At 34.9% G+C, this 21,487-nt stretch overlaps 1 protein-coding gene across 2 annotated transcripts in view; it reads right to left on the minus strand.

Annotated features, from left to right (window-relative positions):
- The window catches only part of LOC149800165 (cytosolic phospholipase A2-like), a 64,206-nt gene that overhangs the window by 14,464 nt on the left and 28,255 nt on the right, over positions 1 to 21,487 (minus strand). For both annotated transcript variants that reach the window (XR_016421337.1, XM_089959771.1), the window contains exons 6-12: positions 15,420 to 15,457; positions 14,483 to 14,615; positions 9,826 to 9,962; positions 7,362 to 7,584; positions 6,488 to 6,602; positions 5,531 to 5,668; positions 3,450 to 3,542 (exon numbers count right to left, since the gene is read on the minus strand). Coding sequence is in view for 1 of the 2 variants with exons in the window: in XM_089959771.1 (XP_089815897.1) it covers positions 3,450 to 3,542; positions 5,531 to 5,668; positions 6,488 to 6,602; positions 7,362 to 7,584; positions 9,826 to 9,962; positions 14,483 to 14,615; positions 15,420 to 15,457 (877 nt within the window). In the remaining variant the exon portion in view is untranslated. The remainder of the gene's footprint in view (positions 1 to 3,449; positions 3,543 to 5,530; positions 5,669 to 6,487; positions 6,603 to 7,361; positions 7,585 to 9,825; positions 9,963 to 14,482; positions 14,616 to 15,419; positions 15,458 to 21,487) is intronic.

The raw sequence follows: 21,487 nt of genomic DNA on the forward strand, positions 1-21,487 counted from the left end.
TGTAAGGCCAGTTACGTCATACATTTGAATGTGTACAGTGCAGGGCCAGTTACGCCATATTTCTGAATGTGTACAGTGCAGGGCCAGTTACGGCATTATTCTGAATGTGTACAGTGCAGGGCCAGTTACGGCATAACTCTGAATGTATACAGTGCAGGGCAATTTACGGCATAAATCTGAATGTGTACAATGCAGGGCCAGTTACGGCATAAATCAGAATGAGTACAGTGTAGGGTCAGTTACGACATACATCTGAATGTGTACAGTGCAGGACCAGTTGCGACAAACATCTGAATGTGTACAGTGCAGGGCCAGTTACGGCATAAATCTGAATGTTCACAGTGCAGGACCAGTTACGGCATACATCTGAATGTGTACAGTACAGGGCCAGTTACGACATAATCTGAATGTGTACAGTGCAGGGCCAGTTACGCCATAAATCTGAATGTGTACAGTGCAGGGTTATTTACGGCATACATCTGAATGTGTACAGTGCAGGGCCAGTTACGTCATACATTTGAATGTGTACAGTACAGGTCCAGTTCCGACATTAATTTGCACCGGAAGAGAGAGCCAACTAGAAAGTTAGTAGTATTGTTCAAGAGCTGTCCTGAAGCTCTCCACTGATCGCGCGCACACAACACTGTCACTCAGATGATTCCAATCGACAAATGTCCTTACGAAGAAAGAATTTCTAAATATTCTATTCTACATTGCTCAACTGCAAAACATCTACTATTATTTGATTCTAGTTTTTCCACAATATTTATACTTCCAAAATTTGGAAAAGATGTTGGCTTTAATCTGGCGTTTTTGTCTTAATGGTTTTAAAAATATATTTGGCGAGAGAGCCGTAACTAACCGCTCGACTACTTTATAGAGATAAGTCAAACGAATCCAACTACGTCTGTCTTGGAGTGTTGGTAGACCCAGGTCAGATAATATTTTGGTTACGCATCTTGCTTCTCTGGTTTAGTAGTCACCAGATATAAATCTTGCTGCCTGGCGTTGAAACCTCTCGATTCTATCAACATCCTTAATATAGTTCGGATCCAAAACAAACAACCATATTCTAAGACGGATCTGACTAGTGTTAGATAGGCAGTTTGTCTACAAGTCTGCAGACAGTGTGAGGTTTCTTTTTAGAAATGCCGGTGTAGTGTTTGCCTTCTTGGTCGAGTTAATAATATGCGATTCCCACTTGAAATCCTCAGACAGTGTTAGTCCAAGAAAGGGGTTTTCAGAGGCATGTTATAGTATGTGGTTATTTAAGCTGTAAAAGTGAGATGAGTTTGCTGTTTTACTGGTCATACACATAAGGTAGCATTTAGTGGCCTTGAAAGTCATACCCAAATCATACGCCCATTTTCCAGGGCTGTGAGATCATTCTGAAGGATCTGGTGGTCACTTCGGTTTTCAATTGTTCTGTAAAGAAGACGGTTGTCTGCAAACAGCCTGACCTGAGATTTCACACATTCTGGAAGATCATTAATATGGCAAGGGAAGAGGAGTGGTCTCAGTACGGTTCCTTGATACACCGGAGTCGACATTGGCTACTTCAATTGATTCTCCATCCACCACCACTTGCATGTGTTGCTTTATCACTTTTTAGTGTCCCAGCAATTCCATAGTTCATCAACTTAAACTGTAATGTTTGATATAAATTCGACAAAAACATGCAACTACAAAGGGTAGGTATCAAGAGCCTTAGAGCTAGTAAGCAAAGACGACGAAGAAGCCGTATTTGACTCTGAAGCTGATTGCCCTATCACACTCAAGCTGCTTTGCCATTTTCCACAAGTTGTTTTTGTAGAACATGTTTGGAAGTATAGTCATACAGGTCATATAAGTAGTGTCCCTCTAACAAATAACATGCAAGTGATAGGGGATATAAAATGTCATCTAATTTATGTTTGGTAATAATAATAGCAATACATGTATTCACCTTTCTGCATCTTGCATTTCCTCCAAACATTCCTTCTGGGTCATTTTTGATGATCAGAATTATTAGTTTTATAAACTGATCCGCAGCGCGAATTTGACTGTAATGTGGACTAAATTTCCAACAGAAATCACATTCCATAAGAGTATTTGCTGCACTCCAAAACGAAACGAATTTGATATTCCTTAACACATAATATTGAATCATGCATGTTCTTGAGATTACCAGTTAAAAAAATTTAATATTTATTTTATGATTCTAAAATATCAATGAGAGAACAAAAATATATGTGCAGGTGCATAAAGGCTAGTCGTTCCAGCCACACGAACATCGTACAGACTTGACCAGCTAAGAAATCCAGTCCATCAGAACTGGAAAATCAGAATCTAGTTGGATAGACAGAAAAACAAAACATCCCTCCATTCCAGACCTACTGTAAATATTGTTTCAAGACGCATTAATTCTTAACATGACCTGAAATTTCCATTTTAAGCAAACCAACACCAGATTTGTTTTCATTTTTGAAACGAATAACTGAGCACACAATAAGACCAAGTTCAAATGTCATTGTGTATTTGTCGAACTCAGTGTTTTGTTATTTACTCTGGAATTCAGCAGGGATTCAGTCCATTTGTCTCTTTTAGTTTGTTCCTTTTATCATTGAGCCTTCGTTAGAAAAGCAAAATGAATATATGATAACAGGTTACTACATATGCATGGGAAAATATGAAGACGTTTATTCTTAGCAATATTGTATGACTAACATTGTCCAGGATAATGCAAAAACACTCTTCTATATTTCCCACCAAATACACCGGCCAATAATTACTATAACCCTTTTAATCAATGCATTTTTCTGAAGAATTGTTTTTAAGGTTAATAGCAGTATCTTGGAAATGGCAGATTGGTACATTTTATTTATTCATTTTTTTTTTAATTTGGGGGGAGGGCAAGGAGGTAGACTAGTTTAATCAACTGTAAGTATTATCAATTGTCATAATACATATTTAAGGTTTGAATATTTACTGAACTGCAGTCATATCACACGACTGTTTGAAACTTGTAGTCTTCTTTGCATAAATATATGGATCATTCCCAACCATGGATTTATATTTAAGGCTTGTGACATACTTCTATAAATCGTGAAATATCGTCCTTATGTTATAGACCTAGGATGTTATACAACAATACTTTCTTATCCTTAGGACCACATGACTCCAAGTAGAATTTGTGTCAGCTTCTATCGTGTCGACAAGCTTAATGTTTTGAAAAAGCTAGTTGAAAAATTTAATACATAAATATATTACCCAAATTTAATACATAAATATATTACACGTCTTATCATCCTACATCATATATAATGTAATGTCTCCAGTGGATAAAAATCTTGGCACGAGTAGGTATATAATGAGAAACGAATCAATTTTGAAATGCATATATAGACATTCTGAAAATAGTATTTTTCATGTATAATATATATGTCCATACAATAAAACCAAATACATACAAAGCTCCTCGCGGATCTTTTCCACTGGATCCGAACGTCTGTTGTTCAACACGAGCCTTTTGAAAAGGATGCTAAATGCACTTCCCCATATACCTGATAACAATCAAAACGTGATAAACATAAACACGGGAAAGAAAACTATAAACACATGCCTAAACAAGCACATGAACCCAGGAATCGAGAAGAAAAAAACAATTCCTGGGTTCTATTCATGACTTCAACTTCATATTGCATTAAACCCTTATATATTTTAACATTATGGAATTAAATAACTAAATACTTGGTTTAGTTTTTGAAAGAATAATGCATCATATCATTAATGGAGAGTTTTCAAATGCATTATTATTATCATTATTATTAATATTATTATTAGTAGTAGTAATAGTAGTAGTAGTATTGCTGCTGCTGCTGTTGCTGCTGATCCTGTTGTTGTTTCATGCAAGGTGTCTCACTACCGAGCGAATTAAACACCTGTGTGAATCTGTCTTGATGTCTAGCCCATTGTTATCCCTGTTTCTAAGGACCTCAAGACAATAGTCGTCCTCAGCTGAATGTCTCTTAATACTTCAACCATATTACTTCTACTCACACGCTGATCACACGTCACGAAACTCTAACTTTAAAGTAAACCTATACAAGCCGAATATTAGTACTTCACGCATAGCAGTAGTAGTAGCAGCAGCTGCATCAGCAGCAGTAGTTTCCGCCCATACCATAACAGTAGACGCATCGCTACGGTAACAACGAAGATCATTTATCCAATATTCTGTCAATTAAATTAAAAATGTGATATTTTGGCAAGTGATTGACATAAATATAAAGTGTTTCCAGCATGTTCTCCGTTCCTAACATTGAAATTTTCTAGAACTGACCTAAAATACATCAAAGTAATTTAAAGGAAAAGACACATTGATACTCAAAAGTATGTCGATATTAATCAAAGCTCCGTCAATGCGACATTGAGATCTACAAGACAAGGTTATATTAGCAAAATATCAAATAAACCTGTTACATATAGAGTAGAGCATTAGACTTGTGTCGCGAGTTTTATGCCCGATCAGGCCAGTCCATGTCGATTAGACTTGTGTCGCGAGTTTTATGCCCGATTAGGCCAGTCCATGTCGATTAGACTTGTGTCGCGAGTTTTATGCCCCATCAGGCCAGTCTATGTCGATTAGACTTGTGTCGTGAGTTTTATGTCCGAACAGGCCAGTCCATGTCGGCTACTCAAGTGTCTACATGGGAAAGACACTAAGCCCCCTTTTCTCGTCATGTTATAGCTAACAATATGTTAATGGTGCATATTATACCAAAATATAAAAACTAGGCAAATACATTGCTCGATTCCAAACCATACACAAATATATTTTTTACTGGAAAAAAAGGTTACAAGTGTCGATTCTGAGTGAGATTTTCAATCATAGAGTAATGCTTTTTACTCAAATTATTAAGTTAATATATCATGTATCAGGTTAGGTTAAGATAACATTTTTACTCGAAATATTAAATTACGATAATATTTATCACTTGCAACATTAAAATATTTTAATCGAAATATTAAGTTAAGAAAACATTCATTTGATCGAATGTTAAGATAGCACTGTTTAGTTGAAATGATGAATAACTTTTGAGTAAAGTTTGCTTCTTTTGACCAAATGAAATTAGTATGTCATATCACCTGCCGAATATTATTTGAAAATTAGGGGAATGATTGTGACGATTTTTTTTTATACATGACGTTCTCCAATCATATGTCCAATTGTCGAGTGATACAATACTTTCTCGAGTCAAAAGTCTGACTGGCCGCGAATATGACGTTCGTCGTTCAGGCGTCTGTAAGGTTGGTGACATGACTTTCTCTATTCACAGGTCTGACTGGACGGTGATATGACGTTCTCCAATCAGACATCTGATTTAGTCGATGAAATTATTGTCTCCAATCAGAGTATGGTTCATCGGTGATATCACATTATCCAATCAGGAATCTGATATGAAATTTTCCAATCACATTTCTCTTTCTGAGTTGGGTCTGAGTTAGAGTGTAAGTATTGTAATTTTGGGACCAGATAAACGCATCTCACCTAGAAGAAAATGAAAGGGAGGTTCCTCGTGTTGATTGCACAGATTCCCCATAAAGAATTCGCTGCCAAAGAGTTCCGTTTTCATGAAAATCCCATACTTAGGAACTCCAATTTCGAATGGAGAAAACTCAACCCACTCTGGAAAAGGAAAAAGATAAAAAAAATTAATAAGGCCTAAATATGGAAATACATATCTGAACAATATGCCTAAAGGCAGATATTCTTCCTAAATGGAAAAAATTCCAACAGGTCTCATCGCCACTCTGAATTGAATCTGAGTCCTTTTACGCCGGGTATAATCTTCCTTCAGAACTAGCACCTCTAATTCACTTTTGCTTCACTTCTAATTCACTTCTAATTCACTCCTACTTCACTTCTAATTCAAATCCAACAGATTGTAATGGTAATATATTCATCACAAGCTCACGTCTGACACTTCATGACATGTTGACACTTTATGGCACGTTTGACACTTCATGACATACTGACACTTCATGACATGTTGACACTTCATGACATGTTTGACACATAACTTCTGCAGAGGAGAAATCTATCAGATTTGTATTTAATTGTTAAATTTGCATTAAGTGGATTTCTATCAAATCAGTGCCATCAGCTTGTATGAAAGGCTGGGCTCCCCAGCCACCCATGCAACCGATCAGACGGGTTCCCTCTCTCATAAATAATTAATGCTGTCAGAGGTCAAATGAAATTCGTCCGCACAAAGCCGGGAATTCAGTTGTCAGTTGGCAAAGAGTGGAAAAATGGATTGGATTAGAACCTTTTTGTGAATATGCTTTTCGACTTAGGGCGTATTTTAATATTCATTTTTCTCTTGAAATTAACAAATGTTGGCTTTAACTGTCAGGCATGTTAATAGTACGTAGTAAGTAATCAAATTACGACAGCAGTACCTGAAAACATGAACGAAGTTTAAACAGGAACAAAGTTATCTACCCTGAAAACTTCTAGCTGAACGATCCTTCTTCACGTGAACGCATGTCAGAAGAGGCAATGGAACTCCCCCATCCGCAACTTTCTCCCTCTGGTCGGAAAGTTTAGAATCCAGTCTCTGCGAAGAAATTTTCATGTACAAAGTCACTATAGAATGACATCTAGTGCCTGATTTATTCCTTGGTAAATTACCAGGTGATTTGCAAGCACTAACTTACATGATAGGTATAATAGCTTCCTTTAATACCTTCAAACCTTAGACGTGTTTAAGATTATGTCTTGTTTTCATTTGCCTCTCCATAAGTAATTTTCAAATATATAACGAGTTAAGGCGTGCTTGAAATACGTTATGTTGTATATGCAACAATTTGAATGTGAAAATTTCCAAATTAAGAATATTATTAAATACATATAGGTCAACTTGTTATGAACAGGATCCAATTTGAAAAGCAGTCACGAGTTGCCATTGGATCAAGATTCAAGATTACACTTAAAATACAATGATAAATAGCACAGACGTATACTGTACATCGTATACTCTTATGTGGAGAGCAGCTACGCACGCACGGATGGACATAGAAAAGTTATTGCCATATTCATTTTTTAAACTGGGTAAAATAAAATTATTTAAACTCAGTTTGGGACTTGAACCCTGAACACAGGCTTTATTCCGTCAGTACAAAAACTGCCTCCAGTTCTTTTTGGAAATAAATGACTAAACACTCATTCATAAGACTTGCAAAAGATATAATTATCACGGCAGTTGGAAGAAGTAAACATATATAAAAAGTGAAATACAGCTCCCATAGACCTCTGTGGCCAGAGGAATAAATAAATAAATAAATAAATAAATAAATAAATAAATAAATAAACTTACCCCATTTAAGAGCATATCCCCAATTATGTATCCCCAAACGTCTGCTAAACCGACTGGTTGGCCACTTCTCCTTTTCAATAATATTCTATCCAGGTAACGGTAAATAGCTTGGGGTGTCCGCTGCCATAAGGGAGTGGCACTAATGTTGTTCTTCAACTCCTCTTGCATGTCTCCCGGGTGCATTTTGGGCCAGTCAGGGTGAGAGTAAAGTGTAGAAATGTACCTTGAAGGCAAACAATTTAAAAGATCGAGTATATTTGTGTTATGTGTGTTTTAAGGTACTTCAACGTATTACTGTTATATAACGCCATGGCAATCACAGCAAGGTGCCTTACCCAGGACTACGCCAATGCAAATAACGAGGATAGATCCAATAGTAGGATTCGAACCTGTACTCGTTTGGTTGCTTGTCCGACACGTTAACTGACGCTATTGCCACTTAACCGAGTGTATACAATTTCCAACCATATTTATGTATATAACTATTCCTAAGAATTTATCAAACATATTTTATCAAACAAACACACTTCATAATATCCTTGTTAATCGTTTCGCAAATGACAATACCCAACAACTGCGCGCCACGGGTGGCCGAGTGGTCTAAAGCGCTCACCGTTACGGATCACTGCCGTTTCACCCATGCCTGTGTGGGTTCGAGTCTCGGGCTCGGCCATCGTGAGTGCGTGAGCAAGCTTGGTGGTAGCTTCTCGTGGGTCGGTGGTTCTTTCCGAGGGTTTTCCCGGGTTCTTTCTCTACCAATGATACTGGCCGCCATGTATAGCCTATCTTGTGCTGAAAAATGGCTCTAAACCCGCTAACAACAAAAACAACAACAAATTGCCCAACATCTACTTTTCACTCCAGCAAGACCAACATAAAATAGAAATGAAGGTCATGTTGTTCATTGTTTCAAACTGCGGTTTTATGGTAGGGATAGTGGCGGTTCGATAGGCAGCGTGCCGAACTCGCTACTGGAATGTTGCGGGTTTGATTTCTGTCAAGACCATGCCAGGTCCGCCGCTGTATGTGTGTCTGGGCAAGATACTTAATATTATTTTTATCATTATCATCATCATTTATTATTATTATTATTATTATTATTATTATTATTATTATTATTATTATTATTATTATTTAATAGATTGCTTACTATCATTAAAACTTATATCTTTGTTTGATTCTTACGAATTCATCATTTTTATAATCATTCAGTACTGTATGAATACATTAATGTTACAAGCACATTATGTTGACGATAATATCATTTTAGCTATACCGATTTTTTATGTCGAACCTCGAATATAATCTTCTGTTTTTTGTATTCAATTGCTTGGCACGATATTCGCCTTTCGTGTGCTGATGTACCATGAAACACGAATCATTCATACATGGAAAGAATGCATTTTAAATCGTCAAAAATCTTGTTAATTTCTATGACGCAGTCACAACATTTGCTGTTTATAAATATATTATTATCTTCAAAATAGACATGACAATTCTTTCTGGAGTTTCCAACAATTTGAACATAACTGTTATGTGTATTAGTCGTACCTTCCATTGTTTGGCACACACTTTTTATGTTTTATCCCCATGCTATTAATGCGGTAAACAATTGGAACCGCGCCGCTAAATTTGGCAGACAACGTGCAAACGTGTTGGAACGCAACGGGATCAGTCTAAAACAAAACTTACTGTGTACAAAGCCTCTGTTTTGACTACCCAGCTGTTTGCTTGGAAAAACTCGACAGTGTACAGACGCTATTCCAAGAAAATCAACCATTTCCACATGGGCTGCCACAGGAAACTGATGACGATAAGATGGCAGGCAGGGTCACAGATACTGAGGTTATTACATGGGCAGACGTCCACACTCTGCTGATGAAATCACAGTTGAGATGGGCAAGCCACGTTACCAGGATATCGGACTAGCAACAACATAGGTTGATCTTCTCCTAAAGGAGGGAAAGCGATATAAGTGTTGTCAGTAGTAGAAATGCTTCAAAGTCTCTATCATATCATCCCTGAAGCACATCAACATTGACCCTGAGTCTTAGGAAGATCGCACACAGGATCGCCCCACCTGGCTGATTCGCATCCGTGCTGGAGCTACAGATTTTGAACAGAGCAGAAGCGCGAGCAGCGGAAACCTTAGACCAGCAGCGCGTCCTCAAATGATCAAGCAAACGCAGTCAGCATCTCCTGCCAAGTGTGCCACATATTATTCAGAGCACAAATTGGCTTGATCAACCTTTCACTTACGCAAAGAAGCCAAATCAGTTAGTAATGACATGGCTATCTTCTAATTCGAGCGACGAACCAGACAAAATTTGGAGAGGCAATGAGGCGATGTAACACGGGGTAATTTAATGTCATATGGTGAGATAGAGTGGGACGGTGGAGGACGAGGGTGACACGAGGGGAGCAATACATCGCTGAAATTGTTAAATACACCTTAGAAACCTACCAAGAAGATCCCGATAGTCCGCCTAGATAGGTAGTGCACTGTAGAATTCCGGAATCGACCAGGGCTTTTGTCACTCCATGTAGTCCAACCATGGCCCGGAAACCTCCACCAGATCCAATCACACTGACAGTTGGTACCTACCAGTATGTAAGTATACTGTATGTATAAATATCTAAATCTGGTATATATGTTTATAAATATCTATGTCTGGCGTATGTGTTTATAAATATCTAAGCCTGGCATAAGTGTTTATATATATATATATATATATATATATATATATATATATATATATATATATATATATATAAGTCTTAGACATAAAATTTGTTCAACATTGTTTATCATGCTATAATTACGTGTATTAATGTGACTATTTATCTGAATGTCCTACCTAGAGTTTTGATTGCCTTATCTTTCTTTCTTAAGTCAGTCATATTTATATCATGAATTTGTAATATGGTCGATAACCTTTAATATAGTCGAAAAGCATTAATATGGTTGAAATGTTTAATAGGGTCGATAACCATTAATATGGTCGATAAGCTTTAATATAGCCACTAAGTCAAATATTACCGGCAAGTTTAATGTGGTCGATAAGTTTTAATACGGTCGATAATCTTCATTATGTTCAAATAAGTTTAACCTGGTTAATAAGCCTTAATATGGTCGATAACCTTTATTTTAATATGCTCATTTATTTCAACGTTAACTTTACATTGTCAGAATCGTTCAGTTTCTTACGATATTGCACACCTTTATATTGCATTCACGTGTAGAAATGAACTACTTTCTATTGTAAACAAACAATGGACACATTTTGGCTTGGTTTGGCAGCCATCAGGGTGGTTCACCACCATTCTTGTCTCTTCTACGATTGTTCGGAAGTACTTTTTTATTCTGGACCCCCCGGGCCCTCCTTGTACATCTTCCGCTCTTAGATTCATTCCGTCTTTTGTAGGGATATGATCCAATGCTGCAGGTCTCAATCTACTATTTCCTATCCTTGCACTTTGGAGATCAATTTATTTCTAATTCTAGGCAGTCAATCCTTCCTACTTTTGGGTAATTTTGATTTGTTATTTACTTTATCACTAAGTACTATTAGTTTAAATCCATAAATGTACAAGACTTCCTAAGGAACATATAAAACGTTTTCACGTATATATGGTGAATAACACTCACTCGCTGTTACTTCAAGCGAATCCCAGCCGGGATTATTTGCCTGGAGTAGTATCGGTTGAGTTAATATGTTATGGATAAATTCTACTAAATATTAGTTATCAAATATACAACCATTTTTCCACCACAGTATCAAAATCCTCTTTGCTTTGTACGCGCCATTGCTATAACTGACTGTACTTCTCAACAAGGAGTGTAAGAATGGCGCGTTGATATTCAAAGTTATGTCGAGCGCGCAACTTAGTTCAAATTTATCTGGGCTGAGTTATGTGCGCAGTAATACTGTTGTTGTTGTGTAATGATGAATCTGCGCTTGTGTATTTAGTTTGGACTACGGTTGACATTAAGTTACTTTGTTTCTCGTAGTGTATTTTGTTAATATAATTAGGCGTTAGGTAGAATCAGAACATGAGCATTTAATAAAATGGTTACTGCATTTGTATGGGAAAATATGAACTCGTTTTGTCGGATGGATATACTTCACTCCTAAGGTCGTACAGTATTTCCATCCAAAAAACTCGTTCATATTTTCCCATACAAGTGCAGTAACCCATAAATATGGTCGATAAACTTTAATCTGGTCATTAGGTTTAATGTGGACGATAAGTTAAATGTGATCGATAAGCCTTTACTTAAATATAGTCGATAAACTTATATATCGTCGATACATTTTTAATATGGTAGATAAGTTTAATGTGGTCGATAAACTTAAATAAGTTTAACTATGATAATTTTACAATTAGTCATGTTGTGGGGATTCCATTCATAATAATACGATAGCCACCATTTTTAAAAAAGCATATATATTTGTATCCATATTTATATCTTCACATGTTTCAAAATTATATATTCAAATCGTTAACATCTAAATTTAGGTATAGCCTGGCAATGAGCATAAATAAAATTCATTTCGCCAAAGATATTCTTCTTTGACTTTTGATTTTTGTTTTACCCAGACTAATTTAACAGTGTTTATTTATTTTATTTAGTATTAGATTCTTTGAAGTTTCATTTCTCCCAAACACTTAGCCAAATGAAAATGTTTCTGTTATTCCCTTTTTTTTTCTCTCCAAGTATATCAATTATACTTCTCACAATATAACATTGATGATCAACAGACTAACCCCGCACACTTTTGTGACATTCGAAACCCCACTATCCAAGCATTAGGACACTGGACATACGAAAAATCAAATGTACACAAATAAGAACATTGGGCATTCAAAACCCCAATATCCAAGTTTATTATTTGCTAATTTTTTTCTCCGTTCAATTTACATTATCAGAATCGTTTAGTATTTTACGATATTGCACACCTTCATATTGCATTCACGTGCATAAAGGAACTACTTTCTATTGTAAACAAACAATGGACGCAGAGGTCAGCACTTTGGATTTGTAAACAAATCATGAACACTCGCGTAGTAGGCGCTTTGCGTTTTGGTTGATGAAATTTGTTTCAGAATGAAGTAAATCAGATGTTTCGTGGACTGCCGCATACCAACTGCTTTGGCACATTCCGCGTTAACAATTTTGGTGCAATGTTTCGGATTTAGGCTAGATATACAATAGACGCGAGACAGAGAAAATGCATAATCTTGTCTTCTTTAGCTGGTTATAAGAATGGCAAAAAATATACTTACACTGTTACATCCTGAATTTCCTCAGAATGTGCTTTCTTAGATCTGCTGATCAGAATTACTTCAGTCATGGCATAGGTTCTTATTACTGATTACTCATCTCGACATTTTTCAAGTAATTTTGAATATATTCCAAATTCAATTGCATCCTCCTTGCTGCACTCAAAATGAAATAAGCATTAAATTCCATAGCGTCATTTTGATAAATACAGTTGCAATACGTCATATTTTTCCAACATTATGATTTCAAAAATTCAGTGACAGAAACAGGAACACGTTTGCAGATGTCAACACGCTTCTCCCTTGCTTCTTCAATCCGATGTATTTCATGTGGAATTGTCACATATAAATCCAGTCCATAATCACAAAAGTTCGTAGAATCGAAAAACATTCCAAACTCTATTCATTCCAGATCATATGGGAAAGTTGTTGCATTGTACATTCATTCAAAATATGACTCCGAATTTAAATTTTAACTAGACACGCCATTTGTTTCTCGAAATTTATGTCAAGCGCGCGACTAAGTTCAAACTTATATGGGCGGAGTTATGTGCGCATTAATAATGTTGTTGTTGTGTAATGGTGAAATTGCGCTTGTGTATTTAGTTTGGAATACGGCATACATTCAGTTACATTGTTTCTTGTAGCGTATTTTTATATATAATTAAGCCTTGTATAAAATAAGAAAATGAGTATATAACAAAAAGGTTACTGCATTTGTATGGGAAAATATGAACTCGTTTTGTCGGATAGATATACTGCACGACCAAGGTCGTGCAGTATTTAAATTAGAAAAATTCGTTCATATTTTCCCACACTAATGCAGTATCATATAAATATGGACACTGGACATACGAAAATACAATTTACAGATATGTAAACACTGGAGTTTCAAAAGTAGATTATTAAAATATGTATAAACGGGACCATTAAACATCGGAAATTCGATTAGATAGTAACGTCATTCGCAAGACGGTGATGTCACGCCCATGGCAGCTAGTTTGGAAAACGCACTGCGAGCTTTTGTGTTAGGCTGGACGTTTTATATCGGCGCTGTCAATAATAGGTCAAAATTAGGAAGTTTTGTAAAACTTTTTTCAAAGCTGGAAGATGATAGTTGTCTGCAGTCTCACAAGCTCTGGAAGAGTGGTGTTTTTGTCACAGAAATACTAGTTTCCTGGTACCCGGCTAGGCCCATTTCAAGTAAAGTTATATTTACAACCAATACCAGGATGACTATCACTACCAGGTTCGAAAAGGCACGATAATGTCGTAACCTTCATCCATCATGCACCGAAATGGCGAGAGTTTTCCCACCAATAACCATAGTTCAGGATGGAGTTTCCAAACAAGCCAGTATGAAAATGGCGTCACTACTGTGCGAATGACGTCACTGATTAACCAAATGAGAACATATTTCACTAGGTTTCTTCCATCTCACGCATATTAAAAGTGTGAAGCAGTTATCATTGAAGATGCTAGCATTAAAATGTGCGAAATCCAATATTCCACTAATTTCACGATGGTCCGTCAATGCCCGTGCACAACTAATATACAGCTAAGTATCGCGTCGCCACGGTAATATTTCAAGGTCACGTTTTCTATTTGATATCAATAAAACAATTGACTGCGATTTGTTGCCACGTTTTTGGATGTTAGAGAAGAGATTTATGCCCACCCTTCTTGTAGAAAGGTGCAAGCTTCACATGGTTCGATACGGGCAATGTTGCACTCGTAGTTGAGTGCACGTTACAAACGGGTCGATACGGTAAACGGTAATGTTGTGCTCGTAGATGAGTGCAAGCTATACACGGGTCAATACGATAATGGTTTACCTCCTCTATACATGTGGGTCCCTTTTCACCCAAAATCGCACGCATAGCCTCAAATGCTTTCTTTCTGCGACGACACAGAAATGCTTTCTCTTCCTCGCATAAGTCATTAGTATATCTCAATTTCGGATTGTTTCTGCAATTAAATGTGAAAATTAAAATTAATCACAATAGTATGAGGACTTACTGATAAACTCTTGCGGAAATGTTACGTAGCACCTAAGTAAACTAAATTTATTTTAATGTTGTTTGTCCCAATCACCCACCCACCCGCACCGTTTCTCTCTCTCTCTCTCTCTCTCTCTCTCTCTCTGTCTTGCACGCACGTGCATACATAATGCGAATACGTTCGTATATACGAATATAAACATATACATAACTCCTTACATACATACATACGTACATACGTTCATACACATATTTAAACAACTAATTTTCAGTGATTTTGAAGGACTTGTCTGGAGTGATTTTGAATGATTTAGAACGTCATACTTAATAAGAATTTTGAGTTATATTTGTATTTTGGAATAAAGGTAGATATTACACTAGACACAAATTTTAAACTATTCCAATTGCATCCCATTTTTAATTTTGCCATAATTGTCAAATCAAATCGATGACGAAGAATTGTATTCTCAAAATCATACAAATGAAAAGGTATTTGCATAGTCACAGTTACACAAATCAAGGAAGGAACAGCATTTCTTATCTTTATCTCATACAGATCTAAGAACAGTGTGTATATATATATATATATATATATATATATATATATATATATATATATATATATATATATATAAATCAAGGAACAGTATTTATAAAATTATGTATGCACCCTATCGTAGTTTTACAAATCAAGGGCCATCATTGATATACTCTATCGCTGCTATAAAACACCGAAAACTAGTGTAGACATAATTACCAAAACGGTACTTACTCAAGTACTACTTTCATCTCCAAATCGACTTCTGACACCTGAAATGATTGACATAAATTAAGACTGGAATTCTAAATCTTATTATGGGAATATGACCTTGTAGAAATTTTAAAAACTGTAAATCCTTGTGTCTGTGAATGTAATTCAATTTTCTCAAAGTGCTTTGAAGATTAGTAAACTAGTGATATAACAAAGTAAGCCTGATCGTTGCCCATGTTTGGACAGTTATTTCTTTATGGAAAATATTATATTTCTTTGTCAGAATAAGCATTTCCTAAATGTATCGCGTGGTCTCCTGGAAATGAAGTTTGCTTTCTGATCTTACGAAATTGGGAAGATCGACGAGTAGGGTTGACTTTCGAAGTCAAATTAAGCTAGATTTACTTAAGGTCCAACAAAAAGGATTATATGACGGTAATTACTACATCACGGTGATGTTCGTCGGAATGGGTGGACAACTGAAGTGTCCTTATCCTGACTTAACTCTGTTTTAAAGACTGTTTACACACATTTCTAACTTTTAATTTTCTACCTCATTTTGACCTCAGACCGGAAGTCAATGTCCTAGAGACACTTCCCCGCCAAATAATATAGGATAAAAAGCCGCGACTCTCCAAAAATTGCAGCTCAGAAAACAACAATTTAGATCTCACACAATTTAGCATAATTTGTGACAACTTGTATATTCTTCTTTATACTGACTGGAGTTATATTAGAAGAAATAATAAATTTATTTGTAATAGGTCTGTCGAGCATAAAACCGGCACAATGAGTTGGTGTTGAACTTAAAAATATGCTGTTTTCAAACGACATTATCTTTATGGAGCTGGAACATACTGATAATTTAGAAACTTGCACAAAAAAATGAAACACTTGATTTAAATGAAACGGAAAAATATAAACATTTCATTTTCTTGTAAGTATTTAACTTACTTTAAGAATTAAAGCAGAACATGGCTTGTCAGATACAACAATGTAATTATAATAGATCCTAGTAATGCATTAGAGACAGAACAATAAGATTTATACCAGGAAACGAAAACTTGATTTTGTATCGACTATTGAGCGAAGTGGATGATATAAAAAATGAAAGCAACAAAACAAACACGAATAATATTCTGAGGTATATATATATATATTGGATTATTAATATTGTTAATAGGACACAAGTGTAAGTTTGTCATAAAAAATTGTTATGAAACAAATATACCATTTATTGCAATATAAAGATAAAGATTCTATGGAAAAGGATTTTAATGAAAATTATGTACTATGATCAGATATTATGTATGGAATGAAAACATTTAACGAAAGAAAAGAAACAAACTGTTAATGAGACTGGAATATCTTTATTAAAACATGCTGATTTTTGGTAGCTTAAATGTATATGATAAAATCTTTTTAAGTGTTGATGGCATTTTATGTATTTTCAATACGTTGTCTCTTGCGTCAATATGAAATCACTTTATCCAGTTAAACCGTTGAATTTTATGTTTTGATTTTGTATTCCAGATTTATTAGAGACTTCTATTCCAATTTTTAGTCCTGTTTCAACAACTAAAACCTCTCATAATCTGTTAGCAATTCTAATTCTGCCTTAGTTAGTTTCAAATTAGTATCTTGTACGTAGTTCAGTAAATATTTATTAAACTTTACTTTTAATTGCTTTTCTGTTCATTATGTTTTACTTGGGATTTTAATCGATTAACATTAATTACGTATATTGGTCCACTGGTAGCATCTACATTTCTGATTTTAATAGACAGACCAGACTTGACTTTTATGGATACAAAATCGCTGATTGTTCCTGCTATAATTTTCAATAAGTATAGCTCAACTGTAAACGGAATTAATATCAATTATATATGTTGATCAATTTAACCTTTTCGGATAAATATCTATATTCATACACACGTCTGTTAAATGAATCTTGTCACCTTCTCACAATAATTCTTAGTTTTATCCACAATTTGTTTCAATTGAATCATAATTATTGTTGTAACAAAATGAAGTGCTAATTCCCTTATAGTTGGAACTGTAACCCCATATCTATGTTTAGTCCTTTTTCTATCAACTATAACTTCTAATCTACATTTTGTCATTCTACTATCAATCTCAACTTCTAATCTACATTTTGTCATTCTACTATCAACTATAACTTCTAATCTATATTTTGTCATTCTACTATCAACTATAACTTCTAATCTACATTTTGTCATTATACTATCAACCTCAACTTCTAATCTACTATCAACTATAACTTCCAATCTACATTTTGTCATTCTACTATCAACTATAACTTCTAATCTATATTTTGTTATTCTACTATCAACTATAACTTCTAATCTACATTTTGTCATTCTACTATCAACTATAACTTCTAATCTACATTTTGTCATTCTACTATCAACTATAACTTCTAATCTACATTTTGTCATTCTACTATCAACTATAACTTCTAATCTACATTTTGTCATTATACTATCAACCTCAACTTCTAATCTACTATCAACTATAACTTCCAATCTACATTTTGTCATTCTACTATCAACTATAACTTCTAATCTACATTTTGTCATTCTACTATCAACTATAACTTCTAATCTACATTTTGTCATTCTACTATCAACTATAACTTCTAATCTACATTTTGTCATTCTACTATCAACTATAACTTCTAATCTATATTTTGTCATTCTGCTATCAACCTCAACTTCTAATCTACATTTTGTCATTCTACTATCAACTATAACTTCTAATCTATATTTTGTCATTATACTATCAACCTCAACTTCTAATCTACATTTTGTCATTCTACTATCAACTATAACTTCTAATCTATATTTTGTCATTCTACTATCAACTATAACTTCTAATCTACATTTTGTCATTCTACTATCAACTATAACTTCTAATCTATATTTTGTCATTCTACTATCAACTATAACTTCTAATCTACATTTTGTCATTCTACTATCAACTATAACTTCTAATCTACATTTTGTCATTATACTATCAACCTCAACTTCTAATCTACTATCAACTATAACTTCCAATCTACATTTTGTCATTCTACTATCAACTATAACTTCTAATCTACATTTTGTCATTCTACTATCAACTATAACTTCTAATCTACATTTTGTCATTCTACTATCAACTATAACTTCTAATCTACATTTTGTCATTCTACTATCAACTATAACTTCTAATCTATATTTTGTCATTCTGCTATCAACCTCAACTTCTAATCTACATTTTGTCATTCTACTATCAACTATAACTTCTAATCTATATTTTGTCATTATACTATCAACCTCAACTTCTAATCTACATTTTGTCATTCTACTATCAACTATAACTTCTAATCTACATTTTGTCATTCTACTATCAACTATAACTTCTAATCTACATTTTGTCATTCTACTATCAACTGCAACTTCTAATCTATATTTAGTCATTCTGCTATCAATGAGATCTAGCAATTCTGCTGCTATGTTAGGCTGAATTACCAGATAACCTCAGACATGTTTCATGCCTTTTCTGAATTTGCCAATGATAATACGCGGTGCCTCCATTATCACGGCTGGTTAGACAAAGGAATCAATCTAGTGTCATTTATTGTAGTATTAATGTATTTCAATCAGAGTTCTGGGGATTTTGCTTAGTCTTCTTGTGGAAGGGGTGGGTGTAGGTAGGGCGGGGTTTTGAATTCTAAAATGAGTTTGAAATATACCTTTCTATGACTGAACCTTATGTCTCTATACACGTTATCGGTATTCTCTTACTTTGTTTTCTCTTTCAGGATGGAGATTACATTTTATCAACGCAATCGTGTGTATTTAGTATTTCCACGTTCCATCAAATAGACTTGTTTCGATAACACGTCACAACATGTAATTTGTTATGTTTATACGATGCGAATTATTATATGTATTTAATGCGCAGAGTATATGACAATGGAGATATTGGATAAGTCTTCAGGACTGAGACTGCAAACCGTCAGGACTACTTTGCCAATAACACAACATTTTCTACCGGATCACGACCATTAAATAATTTATCATCCACTTTACATTTTACCAACACATATCTTTTGCCATTCATTTTTTTACTGTTTACAATTGGAGTTCAGTAGGAAGTCGCACCGTGTTCTTAAGCCATGTCACAATCGGTTTAGTTTCTTTCCTTCATTTCTATATTCACTCCAACAAATTGCAAATTAGTTTTGTGTATTCTTTATATACTCTTGAATGGTTGATCTGGCGTTCGAGACAGATGACTGATCACTATTTCCATATCACGTGACCAGTTTAGAGCAATCTACGTGTTTTCCTTGACGTGCGTTAGTCGATATTACTGGAAGAACTGATCGAAGTTTAATAAATCTCATTTCGTTTTAAATCTCAATTACACTGTACAGCGAACCATATTTAAAAAAGCTATAAAATCGAGGTATGTAATAAATATAAGGCCACATTCTAGTGGAGGAAAGAACATGATTGCAAGAACTTGTATAAATTAGTCTTGATTGATCCATCGACGTATCCTTACAACATATCAAACTTGGAACAAAACACGTATGTAGTTTTGTGCTAGACTTTCATATGATGTAATGTGCCATCATTGTCGTCATCGCGTATCAATAACGTCCTCTAGATTCAGTCAACTGGGCAGACCAATTACAATCGCTATGTATATTTAAGGATTGGCTGTTTTGTGGTCATACCTTAATACATACACACACTCATGAATTTCGCCCGGCACCGTCATGTCTTTCACATCCAAATATGTAAGTAGACTATGTTTATTTATTCATTTAAGGTATAATTAACGTGTAGCATTAGCACATAAATCACACTCATTTGAGGAAATGACCAGTGTTTGGTTCATAATTAAAACCTTTCGTAAGAAGTCTGAGTTTGATTGATCATATATACTAAAGATAGTCTACACTGACTATTATGTACAGAAAAGCAATGCAGGTGGGCATGAAATGAGCCCCCAAAAATTCAAAAAAGGTCTAGCCAATCCGATTGCTGTAAATCGTAATGACAAAGATAAACACGTTTAAGATTGTGACTCCATAATATATGTCTATACGTCCCACGCCAACATTTAAATATGTGTTACTTTCACAACTAAACATTGCATTGAAACAATATACAGGTGAAAGGAGGTTTGCAGGATGCAGCAAGTCCTGTATTTTCTGTAACGTATTTGTGAACAGGTACTTGCAGTACTTGATTTGGAACACTAGACTACATAATATGTAAACAAATTTCATTCTGAGTCGGAATTGCATCATATATTTACAGTGTAAATACGCAGTGGTTGGATAAACTTCTCTCAGTTTGGAGACCCGTTTATGTCCACATACTTTTGTGATTAGAGGTAAGTTTATTTACTTCTGAATGTTAACCTTTGATCCACGCTTGTATATAGGGTGGATTGCATGATACAGGTATACCGCCCGCCTCCTTTCCACCCACACAACCGCTATCAACTGAGCAATACCATACGTTTTACTTTTTGTTTTTTTTCTTCTTCTTCTTGTCTTGGGGTTTTAACCATATTTCATGTTATGATATGCTACACATGACCTTATTAGATCCCTACGGTGGCAAAAGAGCCATATCCAGACATGCGAGAGCATTTTTCCTCCATTCTTTTCGTGATTAGAATCGAAACAAGGCCGTAACAATATTCATTGAAAATAAAAGATTCCGGAAGGCAGGGTTAATTTTTTTCCAACGGTCGCAGCCAATCAGTAAAGAGAATATTGTACAATAATTTAATATTTTTATTTGGACCAATCAGAATCACATAAAGTGTTATTCTTATGTATATTTAGCTTAAGTATATCTGATCTAATGTATATTTATTTCAATTTAATTGTTTGTTCGTCACTTTTAATTTTTTAAATATTTTTCATTACATGCTATTGTAATGTAAATGTATTCAGTAGAGATGATACTTTTTCCAGAAAATACTTTGACCTTGACTGTTCGTTTTAGTAAACACCAGGTGTTGACCTAGATCCTGACCTTGATTCAAAATTAGTAGCA

Source organism: Sinohyriopsis cumingii, chromosome 5 (assembly GCF_028554795.1).
Source record: "Sinohyriopsis cumingii isolate HCF-2022 chromosome 5, ASM2855479v2, whole genome shotgun sequence".
In the NCBI taxonomy this organism is placed as follows: Eukaryota; Metazoa; Mollusca; class Bivalvia; order Unionida; family Unionidae; genus Sinohyriopsis; species Sinohyriopsis cumingii.